Raw genomic sequence first — 24,971 nt, 5'->3', positions numbered from 1 at the left:
ATAGCATACACTCTTATTCTATAAATCATTAAATAACATAATAATGTCATACACTCACATTCTATAAATCATTAAATAATATAATAATATCGTACACTCACATTCTATAAATCATTAAATAATATAATGATATCATACACTCATATTCTATAAATCATTAAATAATATAATAATATCATACACTAACATTCTATAAATCATTAAATAATATAATAATGTCATACACCCAGATTCTACAAATCATTAAATAATATAATAATATCATACACTCACATTCTATAAATTATTAAATAATATAATAATATCATACACTCACATTCTATAAATCATTAAATAATTTAATAATATCATACACTCACATTCTATAAATCATTTAATAATATAATGATATCATATACTCACATTCTATAAATCATTAAATAATATAATAATATCATACACTCACATTCTATAAATCATTAAATATTATAATAATATCATACACTCACATTATGTAAATCATTAAATAATATAATAATATCATACACTCACATTCTACAAATCATTAAATAATATAATAATATCATACACTAACATTCTATAAATCATTAAATAATATAATAATGTCATACACTCACATTCTATAAATCATTAAATAATATAATAATATCATACACTCACATTATGTAAATCATTAAATAATATAATAATATCATACACTCACATTCTATAAATCATTAAATAATATAATAATATCATACACTCACATTCTATAAATCATTAAATAATATAATAATATCATACACTCACATTCTATAAATCATTAAATAATATAATAATATCATACACTCACATTATGTAAATCATTAAATATTATAATAATATCATACACTCACATTATGTAAATCATTCAAGTAATTATCAATATAATATGTAAATATATAATATATATGCTCACATTCTGTAAACTTTTAATGAAATATAACAATATTATGAAAATTCCATAAAACGTGTAACAGATATATATGAAATAAGAATTAGATGTACCTGTACAGCCATCAACATTAGATTCAGCCAATCCCCAAAAACCATCCTTACATTCTGAACATTTCTCTCCCTGAACGTTAGTTTTACAATCACAGGTACCATTGGAAGCACAATTATTTAAACTTGTTTTCACAGTACCTTCTAGATTACAACCACAAACTGAAATATACAAATAGTATTTAGTTTTTACCACAACCAAAGATAAACTTATTTTGCTTGTTCATCCTAAACCTGCATCGGGCTGACAGTTTGACACAAAAATAGATTCTTAACTTTTGTAAGTAGATATCTCAAAAAATAATCAAATTAAATACCAAATTTAATGCTCCATGAAAAGTTTAAAGGTTTTCTCTCAATTGTAAAAGTTTTTCCAATTTTTGCGGACACAAGATTTCCATTAGTTTTAAAGAATCAGTCAAATTTGTTACTTACGTATACAGTAACTACCACAATCATAAGCTACAAATAAAAAACATCAAAATAATGACTCAAAAAAATCATTGACTAACAATCTGAATACTTCCATTGTAAATATGATTCCCTTTTCTTGTACACCTGTGAGTATTTATTACACAAACAAATCTTTCAAAAGTCATTGTTTAATTTCATTCATACAATTTTATTTCTGAATATTTATTGATTTTCCTTTTCATTTGCTTCCTTTGGTCAGGAAAATTTCCAAACCAAAACAATGGTGGACAATATGATTAAATTTTCCTGAGCTAAAAAATCCTATAGTCAGTCTATGAAATGGAAGTTTTACATCCAGCTTTTCTGCATTGATTGGGTCACTAGGGGCAACACAATGCAGTGTGCAAAAATTGAAATTTTGCCAGTCCAGCTGCATTAGCCTATTCTTTTTCCATTTCCAAATGGAATGCACTGTCTGCAGAACAGTTTATTGTCCTATCTGAAGTACTAAAAGATTGTTCCATTTCATCCCCTACCGTTTCCATCACTGACAAGTTGGAAATTGAACCAGGTTAGCAAGCAAGGGATTAACTCGTTGAGCAACTTTAGCTCCCCATACAACAGTCAAAGGATAAGTTTATATTGTATGGCACCATGGTTCAAAAACAATCTTCCACCAACCTCACAATATCTTAGAATACATAATTTTTGATTTAAGGATAAGAGAAGTTAAGAAAATTTAAATTTTTCAAAGAAACTTACATGCACCAGAAGAATCTGAAATAAGCATGAAAATTGACTGTTAGAATTTCATTTTATTTTACACAAAATGATGCTTTTCCATGTAATTTTTGTACGTAGTGGATCTGAATGAGAATATTTTGGGCACATACAAGTGAAGATTTTAGGTACAAATTGTGGAGGTACATGTCTGGTGCAGTATATCTGATGCAGTGTCTGATGAGGAAGTATCTGATGTTGAAGTGTCTGATAATGCAATATCTGATGATGCAGTCTCTGATGCAGTGTCTGATGATGCAGTATCTAGCAGTGTATGGTGCAAGATTATCAATACAGCAGAAAATAAAAGGTTGCAGAAATTCTTTTATTTTCTACTGTATCAATAATCCTGCACTGCACATGACTTGTTTTTTTTTTGCAATAAAGGGATTTATACACAAATTGTGATCTAAAGAAAAATTCTTCAAATTCTAATTGAGCTGCAGTTGACGAATTTTGCTTTTTCAACAAAATACAATGCAATAACAACCTTATTTACCTACTGTAATTTCAAATGTAACAAATATTTTTAAGATCATGAAAAATCATTAATAGGATTGGCATATGATGTGTCAAAGCTATCGAATAATATATAATAATGATTTTTTTGAATTCAAGAGAAGATTACAGAGAATGACAAGTTCAGAATGAATCATAATAAAATTAACATATATTATGAAAATCAATACTGTATCAGGTGTAGTTATATACACTTGAATAAGTTTCTATTAGTCATTATTCAATACAATGTGGGTGGAGCCTTCTACATTATTATAATCCAATTTCAATTCACTTAACAACAAATATATAACAAAATGTCAGCCCAAAAAAAACTGGCTCATTTATGATTCATTAGCCACTAAAAGTTAACAATAATGATTGAATTGAAAACAAAATTCATTTGATTACAGCCTGTCGAAATTTGCAGGGCTGGTGTTTGGGCAGTACTCAAGATATCAGCCCCACATTCAGTTTTCATTATCAAATAAGCTCTTTTTAAAAAATGTTTTGTCTTCCCTTGAGTAATATTTAGTAAAAGTCTCAACACGCTTTGATCAATTAAGATGAATTATAACTTGATATTTACTGAGCACAAAGATTTATTTTAAATTCACTTGTATTCAGAATCAATTTGATTACAACATGTTAACACATAAATAACTGGAGATAATGAATTTATAACAATTACTATAATGACATTGTTACTTGATAAAGACGTAATGTGGCAAGTTATTATTTTTAAGTAATTGTTATTCATATAATTAAATAATCTATTCTCCAATTGCTAAATAACTCACAATGAAGATAGCTTGCTTTAATCTCAACTAAGTTTTTAAAAAAACTGAGAATAAATAAACTAGTACTAACGATCCGAACCTCAAAACGAAACCCGAAATTCATAACAACATTGGTAGCAGCTAATGAACTTTTGACATGAGGAAGTATATCAGTCATAAGTGAGTAAGTATTTCATAATGGAAAGTGGTATCAGGTGTCTAGAGTAGAAATTGTTCAATGAAAAAATGAGTGAGAAAAAAGAAAGCCTACCTTGACAAGTTCCAGTAGGTTTTGGTGGGGTGACAGTTTCATTAGTTTTATCTCTGGTATAATAAGAGTTTATAGAATATCCAGATATACATTCATCACAGAAATCACCTTTAGTATTATTCAAACAATTATCACAAACTCCATATCCTTTACCTTCATCATAGTGACAGCTTTCAGCATGGTCATTACAAAAACATTCTAAAATATCATGAAAGTCATTGTTAAAGATGGAGATAAAAGACAGGATAAAATATCTGAACACATGAAATAAAAGATAATATACGCCCACTGATAGCTTTCAGAAATGATGAATTTCTGTAGTTTTCAAAATCTTTTATTTTTCAGGTGAAAATAAACAATTTCCACGTTTTCACAAGTGTCACCAATTCAGTCAAGATTAATGCCTTCTATAGTATTTATGAACTAGAAATTGAACTTGTATGAAGAACAGTGTTGTCTTCTGAATTTTCTTATTCTAAATAGACTTCAACCCCAGGTGATGAATGAATTTCGTCAAGAATAACAACAGAGTAACTTACTTTGACATACATTTGCTTCATTTCGTTTTCCCATTTTCCAAGTTTGATTATTATATAGTGGCATACATTCTTCACAATGTGCTCCCATGGTATTATGTTCACATTCGCATTCATCTGAATTCTACAATAACAAAAATTAGGTCCCTCAGTGACATACACGATAGAATAAATATACCAAAAAAACATTAGCTTAGTGGATTCTCTGAGAGTTGACAGAACCAGGATAATAGTGGCATAAGCTTCTGGGAGAGTTGGCAAGTCCTGCCTAATTAGCAACACCCACCACAGTACAATCTTGTACATGGCCATTTTAATGCCACATTTGCTAGAATGATATCTATGATTGATATCAATGATTAAAGCAGTATCTCTATAACTTGTTATATAGTTGATAAACTTTACAGAGAATTAATTTGTCCATTCACTCATATAACACATATTACAAACAATCAATAAATTCTCAGAAATTCCTAATTTCTATTGTGAGTAAAATGATAAATAACAAATGGTAGTATGTCAAATATAACAGAATAGAGCTGTCTGAATATTCATGCTAAAGGGATATACTTTTCTAAATATTCATATTAACTTGAAGGGATATAAACTTGAAGGGATATATTTGTCTTAATATTTATATTTACTTGAAGGGATATAGTTGTCTAAATATCTATATTAACTTGAAGGGATATAATTGTCTTAATATTTATATTAACTTGAAGGGATATAATTGTCTTAATATTTATATTAACTTGAAGGGATATAATTGTCTTAATATTTATATTAACTTGAAGGGATATAAACTTGAAGGGATATATTTGTCTTAATATTTATATTAACTTGAAGGAATATAGTTGTCTAAATATCTATATTAACTTGAAGGGATATAATTGTCTTAATATTTATATTAACTTGAAGGGATATAATTGTCTTAATATCTATATTAACTTGAAGGGATATAGTTGTCTTAATATTTATATCAACTTGACGGGATATAGTTGTCTTATATTTATATTAACTTGAAGGGATATAGTTGTCTAAATATCTATATTAACTTGAAGGGATATAATTGTCTAAATATCTATATTAACTTGAAGGGATATAATTGTCTAAATATCTATATTAACTTGAAGGGATATAATTGTCTAACTATCAATATTAACTTGAAGGGATATAATTGTCTTATTATTTATATTAACTTGAAGGGATATAGTTGTCTAAATATCTATATTAACTTGAGGGGATATAGTTGTCTAAATATCTATATTAACTCGAAGGGATATAGTTGTCTAAATATCTATATTAACTTGAAGGGATATAATTGTCTAAATATCTATATTAACTTGAAGGGATATAGTTGTCTAAATATCTATATTAACTTTTGCGTTTGATTTTGCTTAATCGACATAACACAAAAACGCCTAAAAAAATTTCTTATATTGAATTTTTAGTCTGTATTCCATTAAATGACATTGTGACAACTGGATATGCCTATATTCAATAATAAAGTATTGTATATAAGCACATACAATTCAAATACTATATATTATTTTTGAAAAACACTGGATGATATAGAAATCATAGATCTCACCTGCCCCTTGCAAACAGAACTATGGCCATAACAATAACAATAACCATGAACACTTAAGTCAGATACAACATAATATGACTGTAATGGCTTATCAGAGTTTGGTTTATGAAGTTGTACTCTTATACCACTTGTGACAAAATGATCTGCAACTTCTTTATTATCAGTAAACTCAGGATCATATTCTAAACCAGGATTAAATTCAACCTGAAAAATAAAATAGTTACAAAGAGAATACATATTTCTACGGAGCCCCTTAAGCGCAATTTTCAACACTTTTCATTATTATTTCGAATTATTTTAAACGAATTAGTTATTTCGTTAAAACGAAAGAATTATTTCGTTTAAACGAAATAATATCACATATTTCGTTTAAACGAAATAATAAATAAATATGTTTACAATTGCGCCTTAGGGGCTCCGTATATTTCACTGTTGAGTTTAGGTATAGAATTTATCTTTCTCAAAAAACAAAACAATGAATTATAAGAAAATCATTCTGAAGCAAACTCATAAAACGATCATTCTAAACCAAATAATTCTACCAAATTTTTACTAGCACTTTCGATGGAAAGTCCTAATGCTAAGGCCCACAAATCAATTCATTTATGATCAATTGAAATAAATGAAATGAAATGAATGGAGTTTTACATCTTACTTTTCTGCACCATGTGGGCTAATGGAGACGGGCAACGCCATGCAGGGTGCAATGAGGGAAATTTTGCCAGGACAGCGGCATTAGCCTGCTCTTTTTCAATTTTGAACTGTCGAACTGGCGAGGGATCTTTAACGTGCACAGTCTGTAGCACACAGGGCCTCGGTTTATTGTCCCATCCGAACGTCTAGACGCTTTTTCCATGTCAGCCCCTCTTACCTGCATCACTAGGAAACCGGGTTGAAAAATCGGAAGGTATTATCTTGACCTATGCCAGGATTGAACCCTGGATCTTCAGGTTAGCAAGCAAGCGTCTAACTCACTGAGCCACTGCGGTTCCCTATGACCAATTGAAACCAAAATAAATGATGGTATCATTATTGTGATATTAATGTATTTATTTTAGTTTTTTATAAGAATAATATATTTTTTTGATTTAATTACACCCTCCCTTTCAATGATAATTCAGGGCTATCCCAGCATCAAAATCATAGGCTACTTACAAAAAAGGTGTCATTATGAACACCACCAGCATTCCCTCCAATTTTATGACCATCTTTTACACAAAAAGCCGATGTTGCTGATAAATCAGGACCACCTACTTTCTGTTCTTCCACTCCACTGAAATCATTACAGTTCTCAGCAAAATACCTCCATGGTACCCAATTATTATTATCTTTGTCTAACTTTTCAAAGTAAATAGCTTTTGGTCTGGAATCATACTTTACATCTTTTGGACTATTTAACGCCTTAAAGTATAACTTAATATCTTTAATTGTAAAATTTGATCCTAGATTTAACTCTAAAACTTGTGGTGTTGCTACTGCTCCTTCAGTAGCTATTGTTAGACCAGACTGCCAATATGTGTCTAAATTGGGATTATAGCCAGTAAGAGTTTTACCATCAACTTCATATGAAAATGGACTCCTATCTCTTACATTGTCTATTTTATTATTCACATTACACGTAAAATTTTTCCCATCAGCAGTTCCCAAACCTTCAAAACGTGTGGGTGCAGAACAGGTACTTGTTGCTGATAAAGTGATAGCAGTATTTGCTGTATCTGCTACAAAGTCTTTCACTTTAGGAAAACATCCACGTTTGTTTGAACACTGTCCATTTGAAAAACGATATGTCGAAAACAGGAGAAAAAGAAAAAGTACACTTTTATAATACATAATGATGTTCAAATTTGTACAGAAAACAATATTGTCACATTCTGCGACTCCAACAATTCGAAATTTGTTCTCCAAGTCCAGATATTTTCCAATATTACATAACACAAGTTCCAGAAGATGGTTGGATCAACAAAACCTTATGGTTTTTTACTTACTAAATACATAGAATAGTCAATTTGACTAACATGACTCACTATTTAAAGCATTGATTATTCAGATTCAAGTGAGCTAGTTATTTGAGTTTGATGGTAACACATGTTCAGTATTGATTTAGTTGTAATAAACGTTTGGTGTATATTTTATGAATACAGGTGTTACTGCCTTCCTGTATCCAAACAGAAAATATATTTTTTTAATGAAATTTATCAATATAAATCTAAATTTGTAATTCCTAGTTTCTGCATCATATGATTAAATTATTTTATATTACTAACTGAAATTGTTACAGTTTTAAAATTTGGTCATAATAGTTTATTGGTTTCTAAACATTCAAAAATGCAGAAAGGTCACTAAAATATGTTGGCTTTACAATGTCCTAAGATAAAAAAACTATAAATGTCCCCTATATTTTCTATATATTGATATCTATCCTGGAACATGTATATGAACAGAGGCATACACATTTTTAAAATATTTAATATTCATTTCCAAATAGATTTTCAGTTTAAAGAGAATTACTTGTCTACCACTTGATAGAGCTAGATTTATATTACTTCTTTTTTTAATATTGCATACAATTCAATGGCAATTCAACAGAAAATCACCACAGACCAAAGAAATCTAGACTGCTGTCACTTCAAACACATCATTAACATTCAAATATTCAGATATATATTTGGTCATAATTGCCATTAAAATTTCACATTTAAGTAGATAACTAACTGCCATTTTGGTAGGTAGATTTGTCTTGAATATAATGAAATAGTCTTCAGAATTATTAGAAATGTAAGAAAATCGCATAATTCCTACAAAAATATCTCAAGCCAGGAATTTCTTTTCCTTTTTCTATAGATGTCTTTACTCTATGAAGATATATGTCAAGAAAAGAGACGAGTCTTTTTAACTTTTAAACTTGGATAATTCTAGACACACATGGATTTGTAGGCTCAAATTTTAATGGTGAGCTCTGAACACTTTTACAGATTGCTAAGTTAAAAAAAAGAACCAACAGTCATACAAAATGGTACAATCAAAAGCAAATCGACAGCTTAGAATTGTAGCCTGCCATATAAGGTAAAATACCTGAACTAAACAGACATTTTTTGTCAACAAGCATAGGACTACAGACAAAATTTCATCAAATTCAGATATATCTGTAGCTTTCGTCAAATTCACAATGAAAAATAGTGAACTTTAAGGATCTCACGAACAAAACATGCACCATACGCATGTTAACTCAAGGGGGGACAGGGACTAATCCTTATTCAAGTTTTAAGATATTTTAATTGTTCATCTTTTTACAACATAATCATTTTGACAAGGATTGATTAAAAAACAAAAGTAAAATTGCAACCATCAGTAGATATAAAGTATGGACACATACAAACATGCCATATGCTTTAAAATGAAAACATTGTTGCATCAAATCTTGTACAAAACTGGAGAGTGTATATCAATATTGATGATAATTATATGTGTGATATTCGTCGATACAAGTGTTGTCTAATAAAATTTTCATAGCCAGACACTTTCACATCGAAACATGGCTTGCTTGGAAAATGTCTCACAAATGAGACATGACTTGCGAATTCAATCAATAGCACTGGAAAGTCTTTGACCAATCTGGCTGATGAGACCTATCATTACATGTATTTTCCAAGTACAATTCACCTTTTAAATATTTACAGTCCATCAAACAGAGGGATGTATTCTACATGAATATTTTTCTAATACCTATATCAAAATTCACAATAGGGTTCAGGTAAGTAACAATTGGTTAAAAAAAACAACAACATATGCTATATTTAATAATATTTATAACTTCAATCTAGAGAATGGTGATGAAAATTTTAATCTACTAGTATACGATGAAGCTAACTTGGCTTCTATATCATCATATAGTGGTAGTTTATCTAATGTACCATAAGCTGCTACAGCCGGTTTTGATCGTAACATTCTACTAGCTACACGATTAATATCTTCTGCTGTAATTTGATCTGAAAAATTCAAATGACAGCATTTAAGTTAAGAGAATAAGTTGTATCATTTTCAAGTTTTTGTGACCATCTAGATGCAGTTTAAAACAAAGTTGTTATCAAAATAATATAGGGCAAGATTGAAATAATAACATATATAGGCGAGCCAAGATTTTTGTGACCATCTGGCTGCAGTTCAAAACATGCACACAAACAGTCCAATTCATTTTTAGGTATATTAAGTAGTCATTAACACCATATAGGTCTGGATTGTAATGTGTCCATTATTATTAATTCTATCTCAAAATATAGTTGGCAGTTTTAATGTTTTGAATTGGACTGGGCTGTGTACAAAAATATTTGCTCAACTATACCTACATTAATTCAACATGCATTGATAAAAATCTTTTAACATCAAATCTCATACAACATTTCAGAAATAGACAATTGTCTCGCAGCCCATAATGCTCTATTGTATTTCCAAGCAAATTTCGATTTATATCTCTGTGCCAGGTTAAAGACAACTTTCAACCCCCTAGCCATCTGATCATATCACTAATACAAAGTATTTCTATAAAATTTTATCAAATCAAACCAAGATACAGTCTAAAAACATTCATTAGATCTCATCATGGGCAAAGTGAGCTTGAATTTCCAAGTTATATATATCCTACCTATAGCATCATAATAAAACTGAGCAGGTTTATGGGATCCATTAGCTAAAACTTGACGTGCTATATCTTCAAATACAAGAGGTCTACTTTCCAAATTCATCATCATCATGGATTGTAGTTGTCTCTTGGCTCTCTTTAATTCTTCCTGAAAAGACATCATTGTACAAAGATAGGTACAATATACTCCTGATAATCAAGTAAATAAAGAAAACTGGAAACTGATATTCCAGATATAAATGGCCCTGATTAACACATTGCAATCAAAGTTGCTGATACACATACATATACATGTTTATTATTTATGAAAATTAAGTAACATGTTTCTTAAATGAAATAGCATGATCAGAGCTTAAATCCTAATTTTGTGCATCCAATTTGGTCTAATGAAGACCAACAACACCAAGGTACAATGATTGAAATTTTGCTAAAACAGCGGCATTAGCCTACTCTTTTGTAAGCAAATATGTAAACCACCGCAGCGCCAAGAGTGTTTTATTTAAAACCAAATATTGGTCCTGAGTCTGGTTTTGTGGATTTTTGACTCTATGATTTTCAAATATCCTCAAAATCAAACTAACAATCAGAAGTTTTGAAGCTCTAAGCAGACTGTCAAATACAATAAAATCAATAACTCTGAAGACAATGGATATCAAAAATAAAACCAACCTCATATATCTTTCCAGTGGTATTTAATAATTCTTTTATAATAACATCTACTAGTTTATTTAACTAAAATAGACAAAATGATAAATCAATATTTCATGCAATACTATCATACAAAAAATCAGTCTAAAATTTTACTGTATTGTTTACAGGAGTCAACTCAGACTGAACTAAAACTAGATTTGTTTTTCCTCTCATGCTTTGAAAGGTAAAAATTATAGTCACATTTTTTGCTTATGTTGTTGAAATCTATTTCATTTGTACTAAATCCAGCTGTAAATCTAAAAATAATTCTAAATCTTACCATAGTAGGATGAGAGCTACCACGAATATAAAATAAACCACTATCATTATAAGCTATACAATCTGCAGTAGCTGTTTCTATCCATGGATATCTAAAATATAAAATAAACCACTATCATTATAAGCTATACAATCTGCAGTAGCTGTTTTTATCAATGAAATCTAAAATATAAAATAAATAACAATCATTATAGACCATAAAATCTGCAGTAGCTGTTTTTATCAATGGATATCTAAAATATAAAATAAACAACAATCATTATAGACCATACAATCTGCAGTAGCTGTTTTTTATCAATGGATGTCTAAAATATAAAATAAACAACAATCATTATAGACCATACAATCTTCAGTAGCTGTTTTTATCAATGGATATCTAAAATATAAAATAAACAACAATCATTATAGACCATACAATCTGCAGTAGCAGTTTCTATCCATGGATATCTAAAGTATAAAATAAACAACAATCATTATAGACCATACAATCTGCAGTAGTTGTTTCTATACATAGATATCTAAAATATAAAATAACCCACTATCATTATAGACCATACAATCTGCAGTAGCTGTTTTTATCAATGGATATCTAAAATATAAAATAAACAACAATCATTATAGACCATACAATCTGCAGTAGCTGTTTTTATCAATGGATATCTAAAATATAAAATAAACAACAATCATTATAGACCATACAATCTGCAGTAGCTGTTTTTATCAATGGATATCTAAAATATAAAATAAACAACAATCATTATAGACCATACAATCTGCAGTAGCTGTTTCTATACATGGATATCTAAAATATAAAATAAACAACTATCATTATAGACCATACAATCTGCAGTAGCTGTTTCTATACATGGATATCTAAAATATAAAATAAACCACTATCATTATAGACCATACAATCTGCAGTAGCTGTTTTTATACATGGATATCTAAAATATAAAATAAACCAATGTCATTATAGACCATATAATCTGCAGTAGCTGTTTTTATCAATGGATATCTAAAATATAAAATAAATAACAATTATTAAAGACAATACAATCTGTAGTAGCTGTTTCTATCCATGGATATCTAAAATATAAAATAAACAACTATCATTATAGACCATACAATCTGCAGTAGCTGTTTTTATCAATGGATATCTAAAATATAAAATAAACAACAATCATTATAGACCATACAATCTGCAGTAGCTGTTTCTATCAATGGATATCTAAAATATAAAATAAACAACAATCATTATAGACCATACAATCTGCAGTAGCTGTTTCTATCCATGGATATCTAAAATATAAAATAAACAACTATCATTATAGACCATACAATCTGCAGTAGCTGTTTTTATCGATGGATATCTAAAATATAAAATAAACAACAATCATTATAGACCACACAATCTGAAGTAGCTGTTTTTATACATGGATATCTAAAATATAAAATAAACAACAATCATTATAGACCATACAATCTGCAGTAGCTGTTTTTATCAATGGATATCTAAAATATAAAATAAACAACAATCATTATAGACCATACAATCTGCAATAGCTGTTTCTATACATGGATATCTAAAATATAAAATAAACAACTATCATTATAGACCATACAATCTGCAGTAGCTCTTTCTATATATGGACAAAAATATACAATAAACAACTATCATTATAGACCATACAATCTGCAGTAGCTGTTTCTATCAATGGATATCTAAAATATAAAATAAACAACAATCATTATAGACCATACAATCTGCAGTAGCTGTTTTTATCAATGGATATCTAAAATATAAAATAAACACCAATCATTGTAGATCACACAATCTGCAGTAGCTGTTTCTATACATGGATATCTAAAATATAAAATAAACAACAATCATTATAGACCATACAATCTGCAGATGCTGTTTCTATCAATGGATATCTAAAATATAAAATAAACAACAATCATTATAGACCGTACAATCTGCAGTAGCTGTTTCTATCAATGGATATCTAAAATATAAAATGAACAACAATCATTATAGACCATACAATCTGCAGTAGCTGTTTTTATCAATGGATATCTAAAATATAAAATAAACAACAATCATTATAGACCACACAATCTGCAGTAGCTGTTTTTATCAATGGATATCTAAAATATAAAATAAACAACAATCATTATAGACCATACAATCTGCAGTAGCTGTTTTTATCAATGGATATCTAAAATATAAAATAAACCACTGTCATTATAGACCATACAATCTGAAGTAGCTGTTTCTATACATGGATATCTAAAATATAAAATAACCCACTATCCCATTGTGCATGTCCATACAAAGTTTTATCCAAAGAAAACTGTACATTCTACCAATCTATGTAACTTGGGGTAATGGTGATATACGTTCACATTTTTCATGTGAGCAAATAAAAATATTAAAACGATGACTTACCTTTGGATAACATTTCTATATAATCTGGTGTACAAGCCTTTACCAGGACCTCCTGCTGAGAAGGAACTACCTCTACCCAATAACATAAATAGAACACAAAATGCTATGTAATCTGGATCATTATGAGAACAGCTTTCAAACCCTAGTACAACATGAGCTAATTCTGGCATTGCACTAGATGATAAACTCACATTAGATAAATCTTTTTCTTGCTGAAATATAGAAAAATAATTTATTGGATAAAAAATCAAGCTATTAAAAATCACATGTACCGTATGTAATTCAGACAATTATCAAGTGGAACTATTGTCTATCTTCAGGTGGACCCAAGACTGTCAACATGGAAATTAAATGAATGAATTTGATGATTTAAATATTTTTGGCAGAAATTTATCAGATTCAACGCTTTTTGGCTCCTAGCTTGTTAACATTCTATACTACCAGCATTAAAAGCATGATGTTTCCCATATTCATTTAACTTTTAGGATTTGAAACAATATACAATTTCAATTAGAGCGCACAAAAAAATAAACCTACCTTAACAATACCACCGGTGTACTGTGATATAGAACCATCTAACTTTTTACTTTTATCTATCAATTCTGAGTTCTCTTGCCAAATGGGTTGTTTTTCTTCTATCATGAACTTTTTTGTTAATTCTACTAGTTGTGAATGGTCTACACCAGCACCAGCTATCACAGTACGAAATGGTAGGTGTACAGAGTTTAAATATGTATATAATATACCTCTATCTATCTTATGACTGCTTTCTATTTGACCGTATTTAGGTAGACCTAATGTATTATCTCTATATGCTGCCTGAAAATATACATAATACCAAAATATAGTTAGGAAGTATACTGATATAGAACGTGTCATAAAAATACAATCATTTCAAAGGCACAGGGTATAGAAGGTATTGTGTTGTAATTTCAAAGTAATAATTATGGCTATTAAATCTTTACAATCACAAGTATCATCACGTCAAATAAATAGCCTTTTATCCTGATGTATATTTATTTGAAATAGCTTGTAAATTATTTTGTAAAGAAAATATCAAATCAAAGATGTGTACCTTATAGATCATTTCATCTAATAATATACTAGGATTAGGATCATTGTTAATATCATCTGTTTCATAGTTTATAGCCTGTCTGACATCTTCTATCTATAATAAAATCAGTATAACTACATCATATCATCTGACTATTATGAAACACTACAAACAACATGATTTAACACTCGTACATCATTATCATGCTCCAGATATTGACAAAGCAGGTTTGAAGGATGGTGCCAATAATGAAAAATGATGAGGTCTCAGAACAGTTTAATATTTCAAAGTGGTGCATATTATTTAATGTGTATCTCAGATTTACTATTTATACCAAATTTTCCAATGCTGTGTATCCAATTATGTTTTGTCTAATTTACAAATAAATTTTATGTCCATTTTAAGTTTATAATGTATTTGTTTCATTATAACATAAACAAAATAGATACTACCTCTTTTTCAGTCATTTTTGGTCGTAATACTGTTTCACCTAAAATATCTACAGCTTCAGATAAACCACGTTTTTCAGCTGATATAGCATAAAATGTAACATCCCTGAAAGATATAAAATATGTTGATAAGTAAAATAAATATTACCATAAATACACACAATCCAACACATACACAGATTCAAGATTCAAAGTAATAGAATCGTAATACAACACATCTTAAGGGCTCAATTCCAAGTTTGTTACATTTTGAATCTTATACAACAAGAAGTTGCCCATTAAAAGGTAGCCTCTTCATTCCAAATGATCAGTGATATTTCAGAGTAATTAAAACATTGTCTGAAGCTAAAGAATTTTTTTTTGTGAGTACAGCTTTTTATAAGGCAATAATACTTACTTTGTACTTATACAATCAAATATTCCACCATGTTTGTCTAATTTTTCAGCTATAGCATCACTGCTATCATATTTAGTTGTAGCCTAGAATAAAATATCATCAGATACTTTTGAACTTAAAATTTAATTGATACAGGCTCCCATAGATACAAATTGTCCGGTTTTTGCTAAGAAATTTTTTTTCCAAGAAAGCATAATCCATAAAGTTCTTTCGTACGGTCATTTCCCTTCATGAGTTAAGCCCAAAATATAAACAAGTATACTTACACCAAACGCTAACTTTTGAAGAAAATGTGTCACACCACTAGGATAAGAGACTTCATATCTTGATCCAGAATCAATGGCAACTAAAAAAAATAAAAATACAGACCTGGACAACTAAAATAAAACAATAAGCTTAATTAAGCTTAAGCTTAATAAAATATAAAAGAAATCAATAAAGAGGGATGAAAAAAAAGGGTATAGTCCTTCTGTTGTCCTAAACAATTTCATGACTTTTTTCAGTCATAAGAGATTTTCTATGAGAACTTAGAGGTAGAGTCTTACTTTTCCTGTCACGTTTACTATCAAGATCAATAATACTGGTGCTTGAACAAATTTAGAAGGCATAGTGTATGTAACCATAACAGTGAGAGTGTGTGCTGTTGCATGTCTCTAGACTCTTCCATACATAAAGATGGTCTTATTAATAAAAAGCATCTGTTAGTCTTATAACCTACTTACCTCCAACTGTACAAAACTGACTAAAATGATAATTTTGTGAAGCTACAGTCAAGCCATTATCTAAGACAGTAACATTCGTTTCATAAGTCTGCTTATCAGCTAGAGAATATTTGGGTAAATTGAAATTAGGTAATGGTTGAGATAATGGTACATTGACTATACTCTCACTATTTCCAGTTTTACTGCAGAAAGTTCTTTGAATGCGTTTCCTGAAAGTAAATAATTTTTTTTAAATGTTTCACCTTCTATTTCTTTTTAACTTTTATTTCAAATCAAATAAACTAAAATTAAGTCACAGAAAGTGAGGCCTACTTTCAACATTTCTACGATATACCGATATGTTTTATGGGGATTGTTAATAGCGTATTTTTGTCTTATGTCAAAGCAGGAACATTATCAATTTATGTAGGCCCACTACCACACTAGGTATTTGAAATATCTCGTATATATAGGCCTAGTCTAAAAGCAGACAGATTATTAAAATAAAGATAGCAAATGAAGTGCATTTCTAAGACCCTTTTTTGTACCATAATTAGAATCTAGCCATGAATCTTATTGACAATATCATTAGGCATATCTATATCCTTTAGAATAAAACAATAATCTTTTTATGATGACTTTACAATTGGTGTAAAGGGAGAGAAAAATTTGTTTAGAATTGTTTTCAACGACACCAGCGTCCGATTTCCTATGTCGGCAATGAAATCATTAGGCTACAGTAATGTCATCATCTTTTTTTATGAAACCAACATGGCAAGTGGAGTGGCTATGCCAAATGTCATTCTTGCTTTTTCAATAGATTACAAGCATAGGGTAATGCACAGTTAGTTGTACATACAACGGGAGGGGGGCTCAATCGCCATCTAGCAGGAATCATGAAAAGTTAAAGACTACCTCGCATGTTTAGTAATATTATTATGAAAACCACGACTTCCAAAGCGAGCTGCCATCTTGGTTGCCATAAACGGGAATGCAATTACGACAATAAAGGAGCGATGTCTGACTCAAATGTACTCTGACGGATTGAAATGAATCAAAATATTTCAATATATCCCAAAATCGAATTAGAGATTCAGGACTACTTAGTGATTCTTTTTTATATTATTAGTTTCTAACACTAAAAACTGAGCAGGTTAGCCTGTTTACCATCTTCTTAATGTCAATTATAGAGTTAGGCCCCTATTATAGGCCTATAACTTAGTATGATGTAAAGCTTCGTAATACACCCCCTTTCTTGTAGGTATCATGGAATGAAGCGATTTGATTGGATTATACGTAAGTGAATACAATCAATCAGAGCCGTTGACATAAAGACTGTAAACATTTTGGCTTATTATTTACAGACTTTCTGTTGAGACCTCTGATTGACTGTATTCATTTGTAAAACCCAATCAAACGACTGCATATCAAAACATCTGTAACACAAAGAGGTGGCCATTGCAATCAAGGTGGGCTATAAGACAAGGTTCGTAAAATCTTAAAATTGTGAAGATGGTTATGTAGTCTACATGTATTAAAAATATTAAGTTATTGCCCATGTTCTTGAAAAAGTCTTCAATTCTAGCCTGCGAACACTCTAGAAGGCACAATTCTTGACGGAAACTTGGTGGAAGTATTCATGATCATCCAAGGAGGTACCCTAATAAAAACTTTTATATAAAATCAAAGCTGCCAGTGGGCGTATATTACATTGACTGACAAGCTATCTTTAATAGGCCTATTAGCAGAATGTCAAGAGCCTGTGATATTTCTAGTCTGTATATTTACAGAAAGAAAAAACAAATTTATTATGATATAATGTCTATAATATCACATTTTTTACCTGCTTCTAAAGAATATCTTTCATTTCAAATTTCAAATTCAGGATTGGGTTAACATTCAATACTTTGAAAGGGTTGGTGTGTCATGAAATGATTTTATGGATAGTCAAGATTTGTAAGCAGCTTCATGTACACTACTTTAAGTCTGATATGTTCACCGATGAATAAACTGACGTCTCATGTTCTGTATCAGACATAATATGTGAGATATGTAAAAAGTAGGCGTGCATATTCGGCACTCGTAAGCCTTGCACAACTTGCAACGTAAAATTACCGGAAACTTTAAAGACCAATAGTACAGAAATCTCAAATGAAAACAAAACAAAAAACTTTGAAATGCACTGTTTGCGATTAAAAGCACAAAGCAAAATTGAAATGAAAGGTAGGCTCTATGTTATTTTTATAATTTCCGTTTTTAAATTTTTCCAGAAAAGCTGTTTATTTAGACTATTACATAGATATTACACATACATTACAAAATATACAAAGTATATCTACACATATAGTCTCACGTTTAATGTAACCTTTAACATCATATGGCGGACATTCCCATACAATGGCATGCTATTTTTATAAGTAAACCATGTCAACTATAAAGAATAATGTGAAGTGAAAATATGTCTTGGTAAGCTCTTTACACTAAATATATACCGTATATCCTATAATAATGTAATTAATTTGAGTATAGGAAGGAAGTACTATATATGAATATTATAATTGTGTATCATTAATATAGCAACACCTCCAATATACAAGTCTTATTATTAAAGTGATATAGTGCTCTATTTTTTTTTTTTTGAAACCACTACTAGAATTTCTGAATCATTTATTCGTATGCAAAATGTATGCTAAAATTTAGAATCTGTAAAACGTGTTTTATGATGGTGGCTCACGAAAGAAAATTTTGGTAATTCAACACTGGACATTTTTAGTCTTATTTTGCACATAGTGCCAAACAACTTACATATTTCTAGGACAAACGATTAATGAATAATCAAACGGGATATATGTATTTTGTCCGAATCAAAAGCCCCAACCATCAATAATTATGGTTCTGGGGCTGACTGACTCGAATTCGACAGAAAGTCCCATCATTCTTTATCATCAGTTATTGGCTGCTATTGGGTCAAACTTTTACAGAATATAATTTAAAAGAAGAAAATTTCTAGTTCTTATATAGAATATTAATTTTAATACCCTGCAGTGAACACACGAGACGATCGGCATTTTAATCGATTTGATTTGACTTACGACTTGAAATTTGATTAGGTTTTACAGTTTGCGATTTGCAGCTGTTTAGTATATTTTTCTTTTATCATTAACTATAGACCAAACCTGCTGTACAGTCTTACATGGATTGGAAATTGGAAATAAGCAGCTTCTAGGGTACCATTTGCTGCGATCACAGGTACCCCTATGGGCATCATCACAATGTCAAACTATTAAGAACTGTATCTTACATCTTAACTGCAAAAGCCACATTTCTTGTATCACAGACTTTTGTAAATGCAGCGGTTTGGTTGAATTGTACGTTAGCGAATACAGAGTTCTCGACAATAGTCTGAAAGAAATTAGCCATAATTTTTACAAAGAGCTATGATTGGCTATATTCACTGGCTATATTCAGAAGCATTCGCTAGGGTAAAATTCAACCACATCGCTGCATTTACTAACATCTGTGATACAAGAAAGGTGGCTATTTCAGTCAAGGTATAAGACGCAGCTTGACACGGTGAAGATCCCCCGTGAGTAAGTATTTCTGATTGGCTTTACAGATTTGAATGTATATTGATAAATTTCGAAAAGCCCGAATCTATGTGTCAACTTATATAAATAATATTACTGAAAAATGTGATTGATGTTAGGCATTGTTACCATCTGTCTCCAGCCCTTTGACTGACAGGGAAATCTAAAATTTGAACAGCTTGTTCGCTAGAATATCATACCTAATCGATATCATAGGAGCAGCGTTGGCTTGAAACATATTGATGGTGAAATAAAACACATTCATATAGTAAATATCATTCGACCGTGTCTAACAGAATTGGAAACTTGTTCTTCAGATTATACACGTGCGTCAGAACTGGGTTTGATATTTGTATTAAAAGTGTTTTTTTTTTTGGTGACGCATAAGGATTTTATACTAAGTGTTGGATTATCTCAGAAAAAATTCCCAACAAATTTCTTTCGATCGATTTGGAACAGAATGTTATATTTACTTTTCTTATTTGTCAAAAAGTTTTAAAATTACTCGCGAAACATTTATAAAGTATATCTGTGTTATTTGAGACCGTCAGAAAATAAATGCTATGTAATGACGTAGCCATGTTATGAAACTGTTCGAATCTTTTGAAGTATATTGAACCTATATCGTATGACACATACAGATTTTTCAAACCGTGGGCGTATTCAAATTATGACTAAATGTGTGCGAAATTGTAAATTGGAATTAACATTCTCATCATAAAGTAGATATAAAACAGAGCAAAGATGGCTAATTACCGATCTCAACCTCAAATCAAAATCTTTCATTCTAATGTCGTCCTAAGATTTTTTACTTTTTTTTTGTGTTTGTTTATTAAATCAACTTTAACAAATGATGACTATTTAAATTGTGAAAAAGATGGGAAATTCTTTGCTTGTCATAGTGCTCCACAGTTTATGGACTTTGTGACCAATGAAAATTTTAACATCAGAGTGGAACCACCGGATTATACATGTGGAAACCCCAAGTCGTCATATTTCAGATTGGGAGAGGTAAGATTATAGATAGTTACTTATAATTTAAAATGAAGAAAGGGTTATTTAATTATTTTTTGTATACGGTATATCAAGCTTGGTTGCAGAGTGGCATCGGGTATTCTGATAATTGTATCCCAATCCTTCTCTCCCACCCTTAATCCCGTGGGTATGTAATATATCCTGAGGGAGAATATGGGTGTGGTGTTTATATAGTATATATGACGATATGGGTCGAATTTTCTTGACTGTTTGTAGCTACGGGTATGGTACGTACGGACGTTATAAATTAATGATGTGATAGCATCAAAAATAACGTTTTTCTTGTCTTTACCGGTCCTGGACAAAGACAACGAATTCCAAAATTAACAAGTGTAAAATCTTGGTGCGGTAATCCCTTTTCTGAAAGTAGAAAACACGGATGATTATTTGAGCATCATTGTATGACTTAAGCGTTCAACTTACAAAACTTCTCCTGCTGAATCGAACGTGTCATTTAAAATTATTAGATTTTTTTTCAGAACTTCTGTATTATTTCTTGACCATGACCAAAATTGTTGCTAAGGGGCAACATATCATCGCTTTACCAGATGGGGCAGTTAAACGGTGCGTTTCTGTTGAATTTCAGAAGATCGACAGACGATGATTAACTCGAAATACTGGAACACAGTCATTACAAACGTACTTATGAAATTAGTTTTAATTTCTGACTATCTGTGCATAATCATAAAGTTTTTCTGTGTCAGTCCCTCCGATCTGATAGGAAATTGAAGAAACCGATGGTATCATACGTACATTAGCTGGCAGATGGAACCCCAACGGATTGGATTGATCTCAGGAATTCGTTCATTTGGCGCTCGTTTAAAAAATTCTAAATGATCTATATAGAAGCTGATTTAAAATAATACGTGTTATTATTCTCGCTCATAGAGATAATACACTGTGTAATAAGCAACTATCTATTTTCAAAATAGAGTAAAATTTACTGAAAATGACATAGTTCTGTATTGTTTAGTAATTTGGGTTAATCCACTCATAATAGATCTGAATAAGTATAAACACCAGTCATACACTTTACAAGTATATTCTAACCAATAAGACAGTGTTAGAAGTGCTGCATATGACGTGTATACACTTATGTAAGCATACACACCCATGATCGATAGCAACCTTTATTTGATATGCAAAGTTATTTGTGAACAATATACAATGGCTCAATGAGTCATGCTAAACTGAAGGATCAGCTGTGCTTTAGAAGTCTCAGAAATAAAAAATTCTGTAAACTTTGTACAGATTAACATATATTTATTTAAATGAAAACAAAAACCTTAATATTTTGCGTAAAATTCTATACACTATATAATAGATAAAAAAAAAACTCAATGTTCCGGTCACATATTCTACCTTTGAAAAGAATGATTTGATGTTATATAATAAAACTGGAATATGGTCATACTTTACCATTTGAAAGTGTGTCACTGATATTAAAATTGATAATCATTCAATATTTCGCATGAACTAAATTTAACTCAAATCGAGGTAGGATGCCTATGGAGAGAACCATCGTCTTTGAAAAAGACACACACAAAATTACGTATGATTCTTATATGTAAATAACACACACGGACTTCATTCACAATCAACGGTGATTGGGTTCCACAATAAAGGTTATTGGTTGATGCTATGACTGTCTCGCCATTCTTCTTAATTCATTTCCGCATGTCTCATATAGGTGCTACGTCATCGGATTCTGGCCAAAGCCATTACTGAAACTAAACACCATACATCATTGTCCCTCCGGACATATTTTTTGCCCCTCCGTACAAACAAGTCTGGTCAGGTGAGATAGATGTCAGTAGAAAGTCTGATGATTATATTATGATACAAAAGTGTCAATTAATAAAACGCCTACCTCTATATGTGCACCCAACCATCAGTATGTAACAAATTAAAGCTGTCATCATTAACAAAACAACGCTTTCTGCCAGTCTCTGTCAGGGTTAGACTTTTAAGAGTCTGTAAATGAAGAGGATCAAGTGTACCGTAAAGATACTAGTAATATACTTAAGCTGTAGTGGCTGATGGCGTCGGCGAAAAAAGCGTTACCTTGAGATGCTCACAGAGCAATAATGCGTGATCGGCAACTGGCCTGTCTATATAGTTTCAAGATTATCAGGAAAGGTTGAGTTGGATACTTGTGATTATTTTCTTGTCAATTTTGCAAATTTGCTAGTCAGTTTACTTTAACTTGAAACAGATTCGGCAATGTTAGATGTTAAGATCCCCTAACATCCTACGTGCAATGACTTCATGCTATCCCCCAACATTAATTGCGAAATTTTCTCCTCGACCTGTGCTTTCGTAATTTCAATTATATATTGTTTTTACAACCACTTTCACCTAACGTCTTACATACATGGCTTACGGCTATGATTTTCTTCCATTGAAATTTGTCTTTCTAGTCAAATATGGTGCTAAACGCAGATGGACTCCATTTAATTTCATACTGAAAGGTCTTTTAGTAAATTTTGACACGGACAAATAATGTATCAGAACTGTATGTAACATATGGCCGGGACGTACCTGAATTTATTTACTTAAAACTTGAACACAACAATATAAAATCAATAGAATATTCGTTCTATTTTGATATTTGAGTAATAGTATAGAAGTAATCGATGAGTAAATAGAATAGAAAGTTTATTATCAGGTGACACCTATATCACCTGTATATCATTAATTAGCTTTAATTCTTATACTTATAAAATATATAATTAATACTGGAGTCATTATTTTATACTATTTACACGCGACAATGACTATAGATACGATATGCACTCAGAATTAATTACAACATTTATTATTCCTTGCAAATGAAAAAAATAGCCGACAATGGCAAGATACCTAGAATTGATATGCTTTTCCGTCTTTACAACGTTTTACAGTAAAAGGGGTATATTTTCCACTGCTTCTTAACACTTTTCTTGACATTGTGCAGACTACTTCATTTATTAGACACTTCAAATATATTTAAAATTTGCCATGTTTCAACAGTTGAATCAATGAAAGCTCATAATCGGAGAAAAAACCTTGGTATGTGGGCTAAAGAATTGGGACGTTGACCAATTCACAACATTCAAATGGATTTAAGGTTTTTGACGAGTTTACAAAATGCCGATATGAAGATTCTTTAATTCCATGTCACAATCTTTTCATTCAAACAATAACTTTCAGAATACCCATTTCGATTCAGAAAACCACAAACCGCGACAATAATATAAATGACTATAATGTATGCCTGTTGACATTTCAAAATGTTTGCTTCATAACCTCGAAATCAGACAAAGTGCGCACTTTGTGTTGAAATATGTCGAATCTGAATTCCCTCGAATAAGAACCCTAGTGATGGGAATATCAGCTTAATTGGAAGCAAACCTTATAGTTTTCTAATAAATATAGATGGCTTTGGTCATTCAAGGCTCGGTCAAAGCACCCAGACTAGAGACAAAATTCTCTTGGTACCATGCAGTATATACATCTGTCCAATATAAACAAAATAAGGTATCAGAGGCTAATTACAACACTGTGATATCCCACATATAAATATTCCGACAATCTGCGTAATCCGACATCTTCTTTCTGGTCCCGATTGACTTCCTTCTTATGTCAGTTTAAAAATAGAAAAAATCATAAATGTCTAGGAAACAATCAATATATATAAATCCCATAATAACCCGCCACATTCAAATATTCGTTGATAAAAATGTCTTGTCTATTTCAGAATGTTGGATCTCTAATGACATGTGATGCTTCAGTTCCAGCTCAGAATCATCCTGTTGAAGCT

At 30.5% G+C, this 24,971-nt stretch overlaps 2 protein-coding genes across 2 annotated transcripts in view; both read right to left on the bottom strand.

Moving 5' to 3' along the window:
* The window catches only part of LOTGIDRAFT_168935 (hypothetical protein), a gene marked incomplete at both ends in the record, with an annotated part of 27,518 nt that extends 19,796 nt beyond the window's left edge, over positions 1-7,722 (bottom strand). The window contains 10 exons of the mRNA XM_009067221.1: positions 274-276; positions 532-534; positions 876-940; positions 1,027-1,185; positions 1,459-1,485; positions 2,200-2,214; positions 3,766-3,963; positions 4,305-4,425; positions 5,893-6,096; positions 7,048-7,722. Coding sequence (XP_009065469.1) covers positions 274-276; positions 532-534; positions 876-940; positions 1,027-1,185; positions 1,459-1,485; positions 2,200-2,214; positions 3,766-3,963; positions 4,305-4,425; positions 5,893-6,096; positions 7,048-7,722 — 1,470 coding nt within the window. The remainder of the gene's footprint in view (positions 1-273; positions 277-531; positions 535-875; positions 941-1,026; positions 1,186-1,458; positions 1,486-2,199; positions 2,215-3,765; positions 3,964-4,304; positions 4,426-5,892; positions 6,097-7,047) is intronic.
* A 1,423-nt stretch (positions 7,723-9,145) lies between these two features.
* Positions 9,146-17,528, bottom strand: LOTGIDRAFT_222316 (hypothetical protein). Its single transcript, XM_009067220.1, has 12 exons — positions 17,463-17,528; positions 16,569-16,777; positions 16,113-16,192; positions 15,847-15,929; positions 15,453-15,555; positions 15,022-15,114; positions 14,484-14,765; positions 13,947-14,158; positions 11,499-11,589; positions 11,198-11,260; positions 10,532-10,676; positions 9,146-9,878 (listed from the first exon to the last, which is right to left on the bottom strand). Exons 1-12 carry the CDS (start codon positions 17,516-17,518, stop codon positions 9,697-9,699), a joined length of 1,599 nt encoding a protein of 532 aa, XP_009065468.1. The 5' UTR covers positions 17,519-17,528; the 3' UTR covers positions 9,146-9,696.
* Positions 17,529-24,971: the final 7,443 nt, after the last annotated feature.

This window comes from Lottia gigantea (genome assembly GCF_000327385.1).
Source record: "Lottia gigantea unplaced genomic scaffold LOTGIsca_80, whole genome shotgun sequence".
Taxonomy (NCBI): domain Eukaryota; kingdom Metazoa; phylum Mollusca; class Gastropoda; family Lottiidae; genus Lottia; species Lottia gigantea.
The sequence above is the reverse complement of the archived record's forward strand: the minus strand, read 5'-3'. Positions and strand labels throughout refer to the sequence as shown.